The sequence below is a fragment of the Macadamia integrifolia genome, chromosome 10 (genome assembly GCF_013358625.1).
Source record: "Macadamia integrifolia cultivar HAES 741 chromosome 10, SCU_Mint_v3, whole genome shotgun sequence".
Lineage (NCBI taxonomy): Eukaryota > Viridiplantae > Streptophyta > Magnoliopsida > Proteales > Proteaceae > Macadamia > Macadamia integrifolia.
Genome location: NC_056566.1, coordinates 20476176 through 20489887, shown reverse-complemented (window position 1 = coordinate 20489887; position 13712 = coordinate 20476176). Strand labels below are relative to the sequence as shown.

At 41.7% G+C, this 13712-nt stretch overlaps 1 protein-coding gene across 1 annotated transcript in view; it reads left to right on the top strand.

Annotated features, from left to right (window-relative positions):
* Nucleotides 1-13712, top strand: part of LOC122091093 (GPCR-type G protein COLD1) — a 73826-nt gene that overhangs the window by 12053 nt on the left and 48061 nt on the right. Inside the window, exons 6-7 of the mRNA XM_042660922.1 lie at nucleotides 3579-3708; nucleotides 5656-5734. Coding sequence (XP_042516856.1) covers nucleotides 3579-3708; nucleotides 5656-5734 — 209 coding nt within the window. The remainder of the gene's footprint in view (nucleotides 1-3578; nucleotides 3709-5655; nucleotides 5735-13712) is intronic.

The window sequence follows — 13712 nt, the reverse complement described above, 5'->3', positions numbered from 1 at the left end:
TGTTTACTGGTAGGGATTGAATCGGGGAGGTTTGGTTTGGGTATTACTAATTCCATGTCCGGCCCTCTTAAAATCAAGGTTTTTAAATCTTGGTTTCGAGTCCGGTTTCAGTCAGTCCTGAAACTGAGACAACTTGGATCTCGTTTTGAGGTTGATACTGGGTTTTGTTTTGGCCAGGCCTGAAACCGAGAAAACTTGGAGATTTCGGTCAGTTTTGTCCGAGATCTAGTTCCATGCTTAAAGTATTGCAAATTCCTGTTCCGTCCCAAAAAACATGCTTAACACTCCCTATTTTAACAGGGTGACTGGGAAACACAGGACAACTTGTGTTCCCTGGGGTTTTCAAATTCCATACCTGACCCTTACTAAGACATACCATAGGCCGATTACCTGATTTAACTGTCCCCCTGGACATCCCTATTTATTGGTAATAATTTGATCACTGAAGTTTTATTTTGTGTGCTGTTCTTAGGTTGACCATCACTCGCCTCTGAAATTCATTTTCTTATGGAAGTAGCCTCATCATTCTAGTTGCCCTATCTACTTCTATCTAGTTGCACCTACTTGGCATCCTATTACTACAATGACCACCCTTTGAGGGCTTCTTTTCTGATGTTAGGTAAAACGTTAGTTCTTTGAGTTCACATGACAGTGAACCACAAATCCCTTTCTTCTTGTTACTCTATCATCCCCCTTCTCTGTCTAAGCCTTAGACCCATGGTGAATACCTTTGTACCAGAGTAAGACATGAGGGGAGCTTAATTCTGCAGATCAAACTCAACTGAAAGACACAAATTGGTGGTGTCATCTGACCATACGACTGATCAGCAGTGTGTATGATCAGAACCTAGCTTTTGGGTCAAGACCTGTAACATTCAATGTGTTCAAGTTTCGTTTTTTGGTATTTTGATTCAACTTCTCCGAAGCTAAAACATAATTCCGTTTGAGACCAACTGGATGCCTCTTTTCCATGGCCCATTTTTGCAGCATTTTTGGGCAGTTTGATGTGATTCAACATTCTATGGCTGCTTCTTTTGGTCTTGTGGTGATTGGTTTCATATTTAGTTAGTTCTAATCCCCCAATCTGTGTTACTTATGGCTGGCCTCACTATCTGGATTCTGGACAGGGCAAGTTGTCGTGGTGTACATTTCTGGCATGGTAAGATGGCATTGGAAAATGTAGCAGCAGGCTTACTTTATCATACCCCATTTTTATGGAGGGAAGAAAGGTTATAGGAATGGCCTTCAAAAGGGGTGTTTTGTTTTGAAGTTATGCGGTTGATATTTAGAAATAGGAGGCAGTGGTTCAGAGCCTCAGACATATTCTCAATAAAAGAATGTAGCCAGAGTTTATCAGATACAAACCCTGCAGAAGAAATAGTCTCTTCTGCGAAACAGGGGGTAAGGCTGTGTACACTTGCCCCTCCCAGACCCTGCAGTAGCGGGAGCCTCGTGCACTGGGTTGCTCTTTTTAACATGATGTCTCTCAACTTTTACAGGGAAAACTCTGCCTTATTTGCCTCAGCTTTACTGAGAGGTAGGCTGGAAAAATTGGTCCATTATTAATCTTTTGACTGGAAGTGTCTCGAAGATGGTGACTTATTCAGAGTGCATGTAGAAAATTAGAGCATTTATCAGTTTCTGGGAGGCCTCAACTCTGATTTTAATTTGGCTGAGTGCAGTTACTAATTGGATGAGCTTCTGCGTAGTTAAATTATGTTTACTCAATGGTTCAAATGAGGAAAACCATCAGAGCTTTATGGGGCAGCGTAAATCCTGAATAATCATTTTATTATGATGGCGAATAACAGAGGAGTGATGGAACAAACCGCGGGGGGAAAATTTGCTTTAAAATGATATGCCCTCAACTGAAATGAGGACAAGTTATACAAGTTGAAATGTGGTCATTGTTGTACACTAGAAGGTTCTAAATCTCAGTTTCGGTCAGGTCCAAAACCGAGACAACTCGGATCTTGTTTGGAGATGGGTTTCAACCATGGGTTTTATTTCGGCCAGGCCGAAACTGAGACAGCTTGGAGATTTCAGTCAGTTTCAACTGATATTTAGTTCCTTGGTACACTGTGCCATATTTGTGAAAATATGTTAGGAATCCTTTATATATATATATAAGGGCGTACCCGGTGCACGAGGCTCCCGCATGTGTGAGGTCCGGGGGGGGGAGAACTACACAGCCTTACCCCGTCAAGAGGCTATTTTGAGCGCTTGACCACCAGCTCGCAACATTCGTACCTTTACCGTTGGACCAAGCGCGCCCTTTATATATATATATATAAATGTATATATTAAAATATATGTTGAGATTTATTTGGCATACCTACATTTGCATAGAGGTTTTTTTTTGGATGAATAAATAATTCATTACCGAGAAGAAGAATATACAAGGGGAAGAAAAGAGGGGGGGAGCTGAAAGATGAAGAAAGACCCAAGGAGACAACAATGAGCCTGTTCCTTGGGGTGTCATGAACAGGGCGGTGGCTAAGAGATCGAATCTTGGAAGAAACATCAAAGTAGATGGCCTTCCAAATCCCTTCTAAAGAATGGGAGTTGGGGGTCTATCTACGGAGATTTCTTTTCATCCAAAGGTGGTTGATGGTGGTGCAAAATGCAAGTTTCCCAAATGTGTCATATATAGTGGAGCCATCTACCATATGTATGTTGGCGCTGTACAACATGGAGGTTTCACCACTCTTTTATAAAATTCTCTCAACCAAGCAATATGATGCATGCCCATTCATCTATATGTATATATATATATATATATATATCAAATTGGAAACTGCTTAAAAGCTTCTTCATTGCATCCAAATAAATGGAATCATCTATCCGAAGCATAAAAAATACAAGCATGCCATTAGTAAATTCAATAGGATTCTCCAAACTGGGGACCTAAAATCCATTCAATAGGAAAATTTTGTTACCTGGAATGTACCCAACACATCTGGAGGTAAACATATGTGCAGATTTCAACTAATCTATAACCCATAATGTAGTGACTTAGATTAATCCATTCTCTATGTAGATCAATAACCTTGCTAATTTAGTAAAATCTTTAATTCTCCACCCTCTACTCAACTGTGCCTCTAGTGCTCATCCTAGGTATTTGGGTTGGCTGTATGAATACTGTCTCACCATTCCACTGTATTTAAGGCTTCATCTACTTTCAAGTTTTAAAACATAAGCACTCATTTCTTTTCTACCATTTCAACTTGTCATCTGTGACCTTTCCCTTATCTAAACACCTATAATTTGCACCATGTCTTCTTGATATAGGATTTGTTGATCTTTGTCACAAACGGCTGGGCCAGTTCAAAATTTCCACCCTAATTGGAAGGAGAAATATTATCCAGTTTAATTGTTGTAATTGTACCTTAAATGACTTAAAAGTCCTAAAGTAAAGATTTCTTTTGGCTTAAATTAAGTCCCACCTAATGTTGTTTTCTCCAAATTACATATTTTAGTGTTTCCTTTTACAGGGAAAAAGGAGGAGATAAACAACAATGAACATTTTTATCAATTGATATATTACCTCTCATCATGTAGCTATTTATTTCTTGTAGGGAGATTGATGAAACAGAAATTAAAGCGTTGGAAAGACAATTGATGCAGTCCATAGAGTCTTGTATTGTAAAGAAAAAGAAAATCATACTTGGTCAAATGGAGATGGAACGTATTCAAGGATCAGAAGAGGTATTATTCTCATTATTGATGTGACAGTATTATTTCTCGCCAGCGGTTTCAACTCTTATTCATTAATGTGATTTTTTCGGTCTTTACATGGTTCTGAGATTGAATGTTCAGTGGATTTAGTCTTGCTTTGTGAGAGCATGTATTGTTGTGTTTTCCCATTATTTTCCACTGATTCCAGAGTTTAATATTCTATGGAGATGTGAAAGCGGTTTAGTCCATTGTGCCTCCCAAACTTAAAAAGAGGTAGAACCATGCAGAACCAGTAATTTAGCCTTGGGTAGGTCAGTCCCTAAGTATAACTGAGATGCTCAACACTAGGCATCACTGTACAGGTTTTAAGCTTGTAAAGTAGTTCAAAATCTCCCTCCCCGTATGTAAATACATTCTTTACATATATTTAAGAGTAAAGAGCCAAAATAGGGCTCATTTCAATTGGAGATAAGGAGGAAAAGGGAGCACCGTGCTCGTCTTGGCCTTGGACTAATAATGTCAACCAAAACCAGATATGTAACAATTCTTTTCCTCTTCATTTTCCCCCTTTTCTCCAATAGCAGCAGCAGTTTGTTGTTGCCAGTGCTCCTGCGACGCCATACCTGTTGTTCTTCCTTTTCTTCCTCCTCCTTGTCCTCCTTTTTTTTCCTCCTCACATTTCTCACCCTTTCCTAGGTTTTCTGGGATTTTCCAAGTATTTTGGTGTTATGGGTGCCTAGTTACGTGAAGTGACTGGTTACCTTGGGTGTTGTATGCTGCTTCATCACCTAGTTGACACTGCTTCAGCTTTTTTTGATGTATAAATAAGCATAATTACTAGCAAAGGCACTACATATGACCTCCAAATGTATGGTTCCATAAGAAAATGGTAGCTTTGCTAAGCTGGTATAGTCTATGCAAGTTCATACCCTAGACCCGGGTCCCCCTCTTCATCTATTAACCACTAACTGCTGACCCACTAGCAGCAGCAGGCCGTGATGACCATAAAAAGGGCATACCCAGTGCATGGGGCTCTCGCCACTGCGGGGTTTGGGGGTCATATTGTACATAGGCTTTGATGTAGATACGGTTGCACTTACCTGGTGGGACCAGCAGGACCGACTGTGGAAGCCAAGGGCCAAGAAGAACCGGTCCAGCCCAGGTTTTTGGTCCAACAAGGGCTGGTAGTAGTTAGTTTTACATTATGTCTTTTATTTGTCTTTAAGTAGGATACGTAGGAGGTAGAGAAGTAGGTTTATGTTTGGAGTCTAAGTAGGAGTTTATTTCAGTATTAGAGTCTGAGTAGTCTTTTGTTTTCCCTTTATATACTTGCATAACTCAATGTTTAATTGGGAGAGTGAATTTAATTTTTAGATTAGTGAATTTGTGTGTGGTGTGTGATCCCCTTCCCCCATTTGGGCGATTTTCCCTCATCTCCCTAAGGCTACTCCATCAGCCTTACTCCCGCTTCACGGAGTGGCTGTTTCCTGACTTGAACCCGCGACCACAAGGTCACAATGGAGCAACCTTACCATTATGCCGAGATGGCCATAAATCCCCATATATTTCTCTCTCCATTGAATCGTTTTGACCTTCCTGGTTAGATCTTATCAATTTTGATAGGAGAAAACTGGATTAGAGTAGACTGTTGCGCTGGCTATAAAGTTCTATTTCTCATCTATTGATTTTAGATATATATATATATATATTTTTTTTTTTTTTGGGTCTAGGCTATTAGTTATGTTTTTCAAGTTTCTTTATGTAATTTAAATTGAAAGTTGGATTGAGTTGCAAATTTTCTTTATTCTTCCCTGGAATTCGTTGCTCCTTAAAACCTGTGCTTTTATGTGCACTAGCTTACAATACCACTTGAAGTTTCACTTATTATTTATAGTGAGAGGTGAGATTATGAAGCACAGGCTTCCTTTGTTTTTCTCAATTTCTAGATATGTGCTTATTTAAATTCTCTTGTTGCAGAAGCAGAAGGCTAGATCTTTTTTAAAGCGTATAGTTGGAACAGTCGTACGTTCTGTCCAGGAGGACCAGAAGGAGCAGGGTAGCTTTTGTAAACTTAATGTGTGGTTTTCATCCTCTTGCTTCTTCTTTTGAAATAACTGTGGTACATTTTGTCAAATTTGGCTTAGACAACTTATTTTACATATTTACCTATACTTCCTTTTTTTAATTCTGAAACTTCTTAATGCTGTTGCCATCATTGCACTGGGGACTGCTGTTTCCGTGAGAGCAGGGCAGAATAACAGGGTAACAAAAGAACGTAACAGTTGCCAGAGAATAAGACCAAGTACTAGAGAAAGAAGAGAGAGGGAATAAAAGCTGCGAAATGAATAAATGTGATCAGTCGGCGCAATCAGCTCACACAATACCAAGCACACATAAAACTCTATATCATTCATTCCATTCTCTACTCTTCCATCGCAGTACATGTAAATATGAAGAAAACTCCTTACATATTCATAGAAACCCAGCTCAAAATGGAAACTAAACAAAAATAAGGGCATACTCAGTGCACGAAGCTCCTGGCATTGCGGGGTTTGGGGAGGGTCGTAATGTATGGAGACTTACCCAGTTGGTCCCTTGCGAAGATGAAGCTCCTACCGTCAACCCTCCCCAAACCCAGATGTTAGGTGAGGGTACAACCCTCATGGGCGCTGATCAAACGATCGAAAAATACCAATAAAACATCCATAATAAAATTTATTAATTCGAAATATTAAACCAAATAATCAACCATTGACATAAATCACAAGTACTCCCACTGGTGGCAATCTAAGGTATGTCCTACTTAAATGTCAAAATCTATATTATTAGAGTTTACCTCTAAGTCTTCACTACATCCATCTAAGAAAAGAGAAATAAAAACTAATAAAGAAATTTTTGAGGTCTTCACTACATCCATCTAAGAAAATAGAAATAAAAACTAATAAAGAACTTTTCGAGCTGCCCTTGACTTCCTCTCCAAGCAATACCTTAATGCAGGAGTAGATTACAAGTAAACTACCCTAGCAGTTTATAACCCCAAACAAGACAAATAGGACCAGGAAAAATCTCCAAGTAAGAATCAACATCAATGCACATCATATTTGATGGAGATGAATATTATCTGCTGTTATTATTCCTTTCTTTAAAAACACAGGTAAAATCTCCAAATAAGAATCAACATCAATACACATCATACAATAATATTCATCTCCATCAAATATCAATCACCTCCATAAAATATAAAATCATGTCACACATAATCACAATTCAAATAAGCATAGGTTAGCACATCTCAACGATACAAGCATACCAAATATCACATCATACAATCAAATCTCACACTTGAGGTGTAATCCAACTATAATCCACTTACCTCAGCCTGCATGTCTCCTACTTTCATCCTTAAGCTTTGAATGCTCAAGTCAAATACTACCTGCAATTAGGTATGCTTCTCATTGATCTCCTAGTTCAAAAGTAATTCAAATACCTCGCTTTTCCCCCAAGAGTCGATAGAAGTTACAAGCCAACCCAAAAAGAGTCAACCCTCTCATATGGAGGTCAAACACTGGGAATCAATCCCCCCCACGACACGTATTGTCACCCTTAAGAAGATGAGTGATCAGTTGAGTGATTTAGGAGTAACAAGAAAAATTCTAATATCAAGGTTTAATTTTCAGATTTCAGTATATCTGAAATTACTCTCAATCTTTCGATCAGCTGCTCCCCGAATTTGGATTGCAACTTCTCCAAGGACAGCTCTACTAACTCCAAAGTATGTCAAAAAATTAACGGTTAGATTAAAAGTAATTATGAAATATAATTCTAGGTCTCCCAATTTTTCCCACTATCATAGGTTTTTAAGTAACACGCAAACCGAAAGTCAGATCCTCTTTCAGAGTGGATCAATTCTCACTCTATGAGAGGGGAACCTATGGTTAAAATATGGGCCTCAACCCATGGCTAGATTTGAAGAAATTCAAAAATCAAGATTTGGTCAAGAATAGACACTTCCAAAGATCCAACCAATAACTGATGTTAGGGGACTCCATTGGCCCCAAATTACAGTCGATTACCCCTCCTAGGTGTAACACCAAAACTCTTGTGTCCCAAGGAAAACCCTAATAATATTGGGTGAACAGTCCAATTGGATCATTGAATTGTTCAGCTAAAATCAATGCTAACTATGTAGAATAAAATCAGATTATATTTATGTTCCATATTGGGTCCCTAGAAAAGAATATTAGAATTGGGGCCCATCTTGGGTTCCAAGAATAGGATCACATATAAGGAATTAAGATTACCCGATTAGTTTGATTTGGGTCCCAAGAAAAGAATCACATGTAAGGATTACCTGATTAGTTTGATTTGGGTCCCATATTGGGTCCCAAGTAAAGAATCACATATAAGGATTACCCGATTAGTTTGATTTGGGTTCCATGTTGGGTCCCAAGAATCAGAAATTAATTAAAGTTATGACCTTACATGATGCTGAGGATCAAAACAGGATGAAAGGTCAATCAAAAAGCAAAATCCAGCAGCTTTCCTTCACCGATTGCAGTTCAAATCACAGCCAAGAATTCATAGATCAGAATTTGATGGAACCAAGAAAAGGTAAGGATGAGTCTTCGATGTTCTCACCTCTTTCAAGTCTTCTTTTTTCGTTCCATCTCTTTCTTTCTCCCTCTCTCTTTCTTCCTCTTCTTTCTCGGTTTTCCCTCTTTTCTTTTCTTCTCTTCTATTTTTCTCTCATGACTCACTATTTTTCCCTTCATTTTCTCTCTACTCTCTTGCATCTCTCTTTATCCCCTCTTTTTCTCTCTCCATCCCTTCCACATATCTCTCTTTTTCCTTCTTTCTTGCAGCCCTAGTTTCCTTTTAATCTCAACTACAGCCCCCCCCTTCTAATCCTTCTACAGTTGGACTCTCCTCCCCTCTCCCACGATTTGTCTAATTGGTGTGGGGACCACAACAATTTAAAATAAAAGAAAGAAAAGAAAAGAATCTTTTAAATAGAAAATGGTCTATTAAGTAAAACTTCCTTATCTTTTTTTTTTTTTTTTTTGGGATGAATAATAAATGCATTAAAAAGAAAGGAATATACAAGGGCGGGGGGGGGGAACCTAGCCATTTAATGGCGACACAGCAAAAGCAAACAAACAACTAGTAGCCAGCCCACGGGAGAGCCAAAAGAAGGGGTGGGGACTAAGGGGAATACAACTCATCACGTGGGGGTGGGGTGGGGAAGGAATAATAAGGGGTTGGGGAGACCCTAGGCAACAACAATGAGCTTGTTTCTGACAGGCTTAGGATGAAGGGTAGCTAGTTTGAAGGTAACATCAAAATAGTCTAAATCTGATCATAAGAGCGAGAGTTGGACGTTCATTGACGAAGATTACGCTCCATCCAAAGGTGGGTGATGGTGGCACAAAAAGTGAGCTTGCCGGCGGTGTCGCAAATGGAGGGACCCAAGTAGGTCATGTCAACTCAGATCCATTCTCTGCTGAGGGGGAGATGGATTTTCTGGTAGGCCAGTAGTGGGAGAGGACTTTTGTCCAAATGGAAGCAGAGAAGGTGCAGGAGAAGAATAGGCGTTTTCTATCTTCGGTACCATTCTAGCAAAGGTAGCATGCATGGGAGACAAGAAAGTGGCGGTGAATGAGGAAGGATTGGGTGGGGAGGCAATTAGTGCTGGCGCGCCAGGCAGTGAAGCTGTGACGGGGAATATGGCCCTTAAACTAGATGATTTGTGCCAAGGCGCAAGAGGGGCAGAGGGACGAATGAGGTTCCAAGCAGAGAAGGAAGAGAAAATGCCAGAGGGCGAGGCAGTCCAGGATATTTTGTCCACAGAAATGGGGGAAAGGCGGGGAGATTAGCCCAGATGGACTCGATGAGGGGGGAGTTGGAAGGAGAGGGGATCCATGTCCCATCCAGGATGATGGAGCTGACCTTGGCCAGTCTTGGGATCCCCAAGGAATAGGCAGTGCGGGAGCTGACTGTGGAAAGGACACCCGAAGGGTGCCAGTTATCAAGCCAGAGGAAAGTGGAGGATCCGTTCCTGATGGAGGTGGAGATGGCTATAATTGTGACGGTCCTGAGAGCAAGAATCTTTTTCCATATTCAGAAGGCATCCGGGGATGGGGGGACAGACCGGATAGAGTCTTTCTTGTGAGTCAAGGATTAAAGTATCAGTATTGGTTGGCTAAATTTGAGATACATATCGGAGGGTATCGTATTGTATCGAATATACATTAGGATATGCTAAAGATCAAGCATTTAAGTATCGGTATCGATCACAGTTATCAGTCAGCTAAATTTAAGATACGTTTTGGAGGGTATTGTATCGGTATTAGAGATACTTTAAACTATGAGTGGAGTACACCCAAGAAACCCAGATGCTGTTTTGCTTGGAAGCGATCTCCCAGATGAGTTTGAGGATACCCACAGATATGTTATCCTTAACTCTTCGAAGCCCTAAACCTCCAGATTAAGGCAAACATCAGTCCAGCTGATCAGGTGAAGGAATTTTTTTTGCTCAGCAGTTTTCCAGAGGAAGGAGCAAAGGATAAATTCAATTGCCTCCAAGGTGGAGGCAGAGAGGGAGAAGATGCTAGGCCAGTAAAGATATATAGATTGAATCACTGATCTAGTGATTCTGGCGACACAACACGACTGGCATAAGAGGAGTTTGCCCTTCTAGAGCTAGATCCTTTTCCTTATGAGATCAAGCAAAGGTAGGAAGAAATGAGGGGAAGACTAAGGTATTTGACAGGGAGGGATCCCAGGGAAAATCCCGTAAGATGGAGGAGGGATTCTCCTTAACCGTGTTGGTGGCACCAGCAAGGAAAAGACGAGATTTAATCAGATTAATGTGGGGACCAGATAGGGATTCGAAAAGGTTTAGGGAGGCCATGATGGAGGAGATGGACAAGGTATCCGCTTTGAAGAAGATCATAAGATTATCAGCAAAAGCAAGATAGATATGATCAATAGACTTGCACTTGAGAATGGGGGATATGAGGTGTAGGTTCATGGAAGATTGGATGGATCTAGAAAGAGGATCTTGAGGGCAAAAACAAAGAGGAAAGGGGTGAGAGTCAGCCTTACATTATACCAACCGAGGGGAACCAGTAGGGGTACCATTAACTAGGACCGAGAACTGGGGGGTGTAGATATAGGCATGGATGTACAAAGTTTTGGGGGGGGGGACGACATTTGGAGTAAGACCTTGGAAATGAAATCTCAGCGGATGGAATCAAAAGCTTTGTGGATGTCGATTTTGATGAGGGTAGTAGTAGGGTGGGATTTTCTTCCAAAATCATGGACCATTTCATTACACAGGATGATGTTGTCAGCGATGTTCTGACCTGCAGTGGAGGTAGATTGGTTGGGGCTGACTAGAGAATCAACCACAGACCGAATCCTATTGGTAAGGACCTTGGCAATAAACTTGTAGAGGAGGTTATAGACGGAGAAGGGCCAAAAATCAACCATCGAAGATGCCCGTTAAGCTTGGTAATGAGGCAGAGGAAGGTGCGGTTGACAACTTTGATCTGGGAGGGGTTGAGGAAAAAGCTACGGACGACTTTCACTGAATCAGCTCTAATGATTTCCTAGCAAGAGGAGAAGAATCCCATCCTGAAGCCATTGGGGTCGGGGGCCTTGTTTTCTTCATGGGAGAGGAGGATCTTATCCTCAGAGGGGACAGAGTGGAGGGAGGGAAGAAGATGGTCAAGAATGAATTTGTTGAGCAGATTAATGGGAAATGGAATAGGAATAGGGGAGGACGGAGGGGGAAGTTAGGAAAGATGAGCGAAGTAGGAAGCAACCTCAGACTTGATTTCCTCCGGGTTGCGGAGGATGGATCCGTTAAAGGATGTGAGCAGAGGAATGGAGTTTGCATTAGCTCTAGCTTTGAGGGAACGGTGAAAGAAAGAAGAATTAGAATCTCCAAGCCTAAGCCATTTAATTATAGCCTTTTAGCGAAGGAAGCTTTCCTTTTGGGCCAGGAGGGAGGAGAGCTCATTGGCGATTGTCTTCTTTTCTTCAGCAAGAGAAGCATTAAGGAGGTTGGATTAAAGGAGGGATTGGGTAACCTGGAGCCTGGCCTTGCAAGAAGAGACTTTGCCTAAGATGTCACTAAAGGTAGAGAAATTCCAGTTCTTAAGGGTAGCTTTGACAATTCAGAGATTTCGAGCAAAGGCTACAAGGGGGTGGAGGAAGCCTGGAGAGGAATATTCCAAGCCTCCCCGAACAATAGGAATGAAATCCTGATGGAGGGTCCACATGTCAGAATTTGAATGGTTTGGGACCGAAGGAGGAAGGAAACATATAGAGGATTATGGAGGATATAGGGGAATGATCTAAAACTCCCAGGAGATCGAAGGTAGCAAAGGAGGAGGGGAAAGTGGTCATCCAGGATTTATTAGCAAGAACTCTATCAAGTTTCCAAGCAATCCTGTCCGATCCAGATCTGTGGTTGTGCCAAGTGAATTTGGCCCCAGACTAGCGGAGATCATCCATACCAATATCATCAATGCAATCATTGAAAGAATTCGCTACAGTATGGTTAACTGGAGTCCCTCCATGCTTTTCAGATCAGGATTTGATAACATTGAAATCCCCGACTAAAGCCCAAGGGAGGGATCTAGTTAGGGTAACAAAGGAGTGGAGGTCGGCCCAAAGACCGATCCTATCAGAGTGACAATTTAGGGAATAGATGACAGAGAGGAAGCTGAAGCTTGATCCAGAGGGATCACAGATGGAAAGATGGATGGATTGGGAGGAGATGGAGAGGGCGGAGACAGTAATGGCTCGTGAGGAAAATTATACTTGCTCTAGTCCTCCTGCTCTTCAAGACACTTTGCAAACTCCTGCTGGCTCCCTGAATGAGATCACCATAAACCTCCCTACCCCCACCCTCTAACCATACCAGCTCCATTCATTCCATCTCCAGTACCACCCTGTCCCTATCACCAGCAATGCTCTCACATCCATCCATAGGAAACAAAAGAAAAAGCCAAAAGCCATCCTCCATCAGCCCATCCGACACCAGCAGTAGACCCAGCATTCCCCCGGTCATTGGGTATAGCGGTAGGCCTCCCCCTACTTGGGGTCCCCCCATCTCCAAAACCCCTCGTAGTCGCCTTCCAACCCTATCTCTCAATGATTCCTTGGACTATTTGGATTGTTCGAGGTCTCAATTCCTCGGCCAGGCAAGCTGACATCAGATCCCGTATTTGCACCTCTCAGTCCAATCTCTGTTGTCTCCTGGAAACCTCTATTCTGGAGGCTATTGCCTTCTAGATTGCCTCCTCGATTGCCCCCTTCTTGGTCCTTTACCTCTAATTATCTTCACAACTCTAATGGGAGAATTTGGATCCTTTGGAACCCCTCTTTCCTGGACATTTTTGTTCGATCCTCATCTGCCCAAGCCATTAACATCTCTATTTCCCACCCTTTGGGACCTTTCAGCTGCTTTCTCTCAATCATTTATGCCCATAATCAGGCCTCTCTTAGGCTCTCCCTTTGGTTAGATCTTCTCTCCTTTGCCCCCTTCACTGGGTCCAACCCCTGGGGGATTGTGGGAGATTTCAATTTGATCCGATTTAGCCATGAGAACATGGGGCAACCCTATTGACTCTCAAGCTGTTGATTCATTCAATGATTGCATTGATGACCTCAATCTCACTGATCTAAGGTGGTCCAGAGTCAAGCTTACCTGGTATAACAGGAGATCCGGTAATCTCCTCGTAGCTTGCAAGCTAGATAGGTCCAGGGTAAATGAAGCTTGGCTTGATGCTTACCCTTCCTCCCATGCGTGCTTTGGCCTTCTTGGAATTTCGGACCATAGCCCCATCTCACTTCATGTTCTCCCATTCCGCTTCTTTTTTTCCTAAACCCTTTAAGTTTTTTGATATGTGGATCTCCCATTCTGATTTCTTCCCTCTAGTCCAAGATGCTTTGGATCATTCCGATTTCTCGCTCCCTCTCCCCTCTTCTTTCCTTCGCTAAAAGGCTCAAGAATGTCAAAGCAT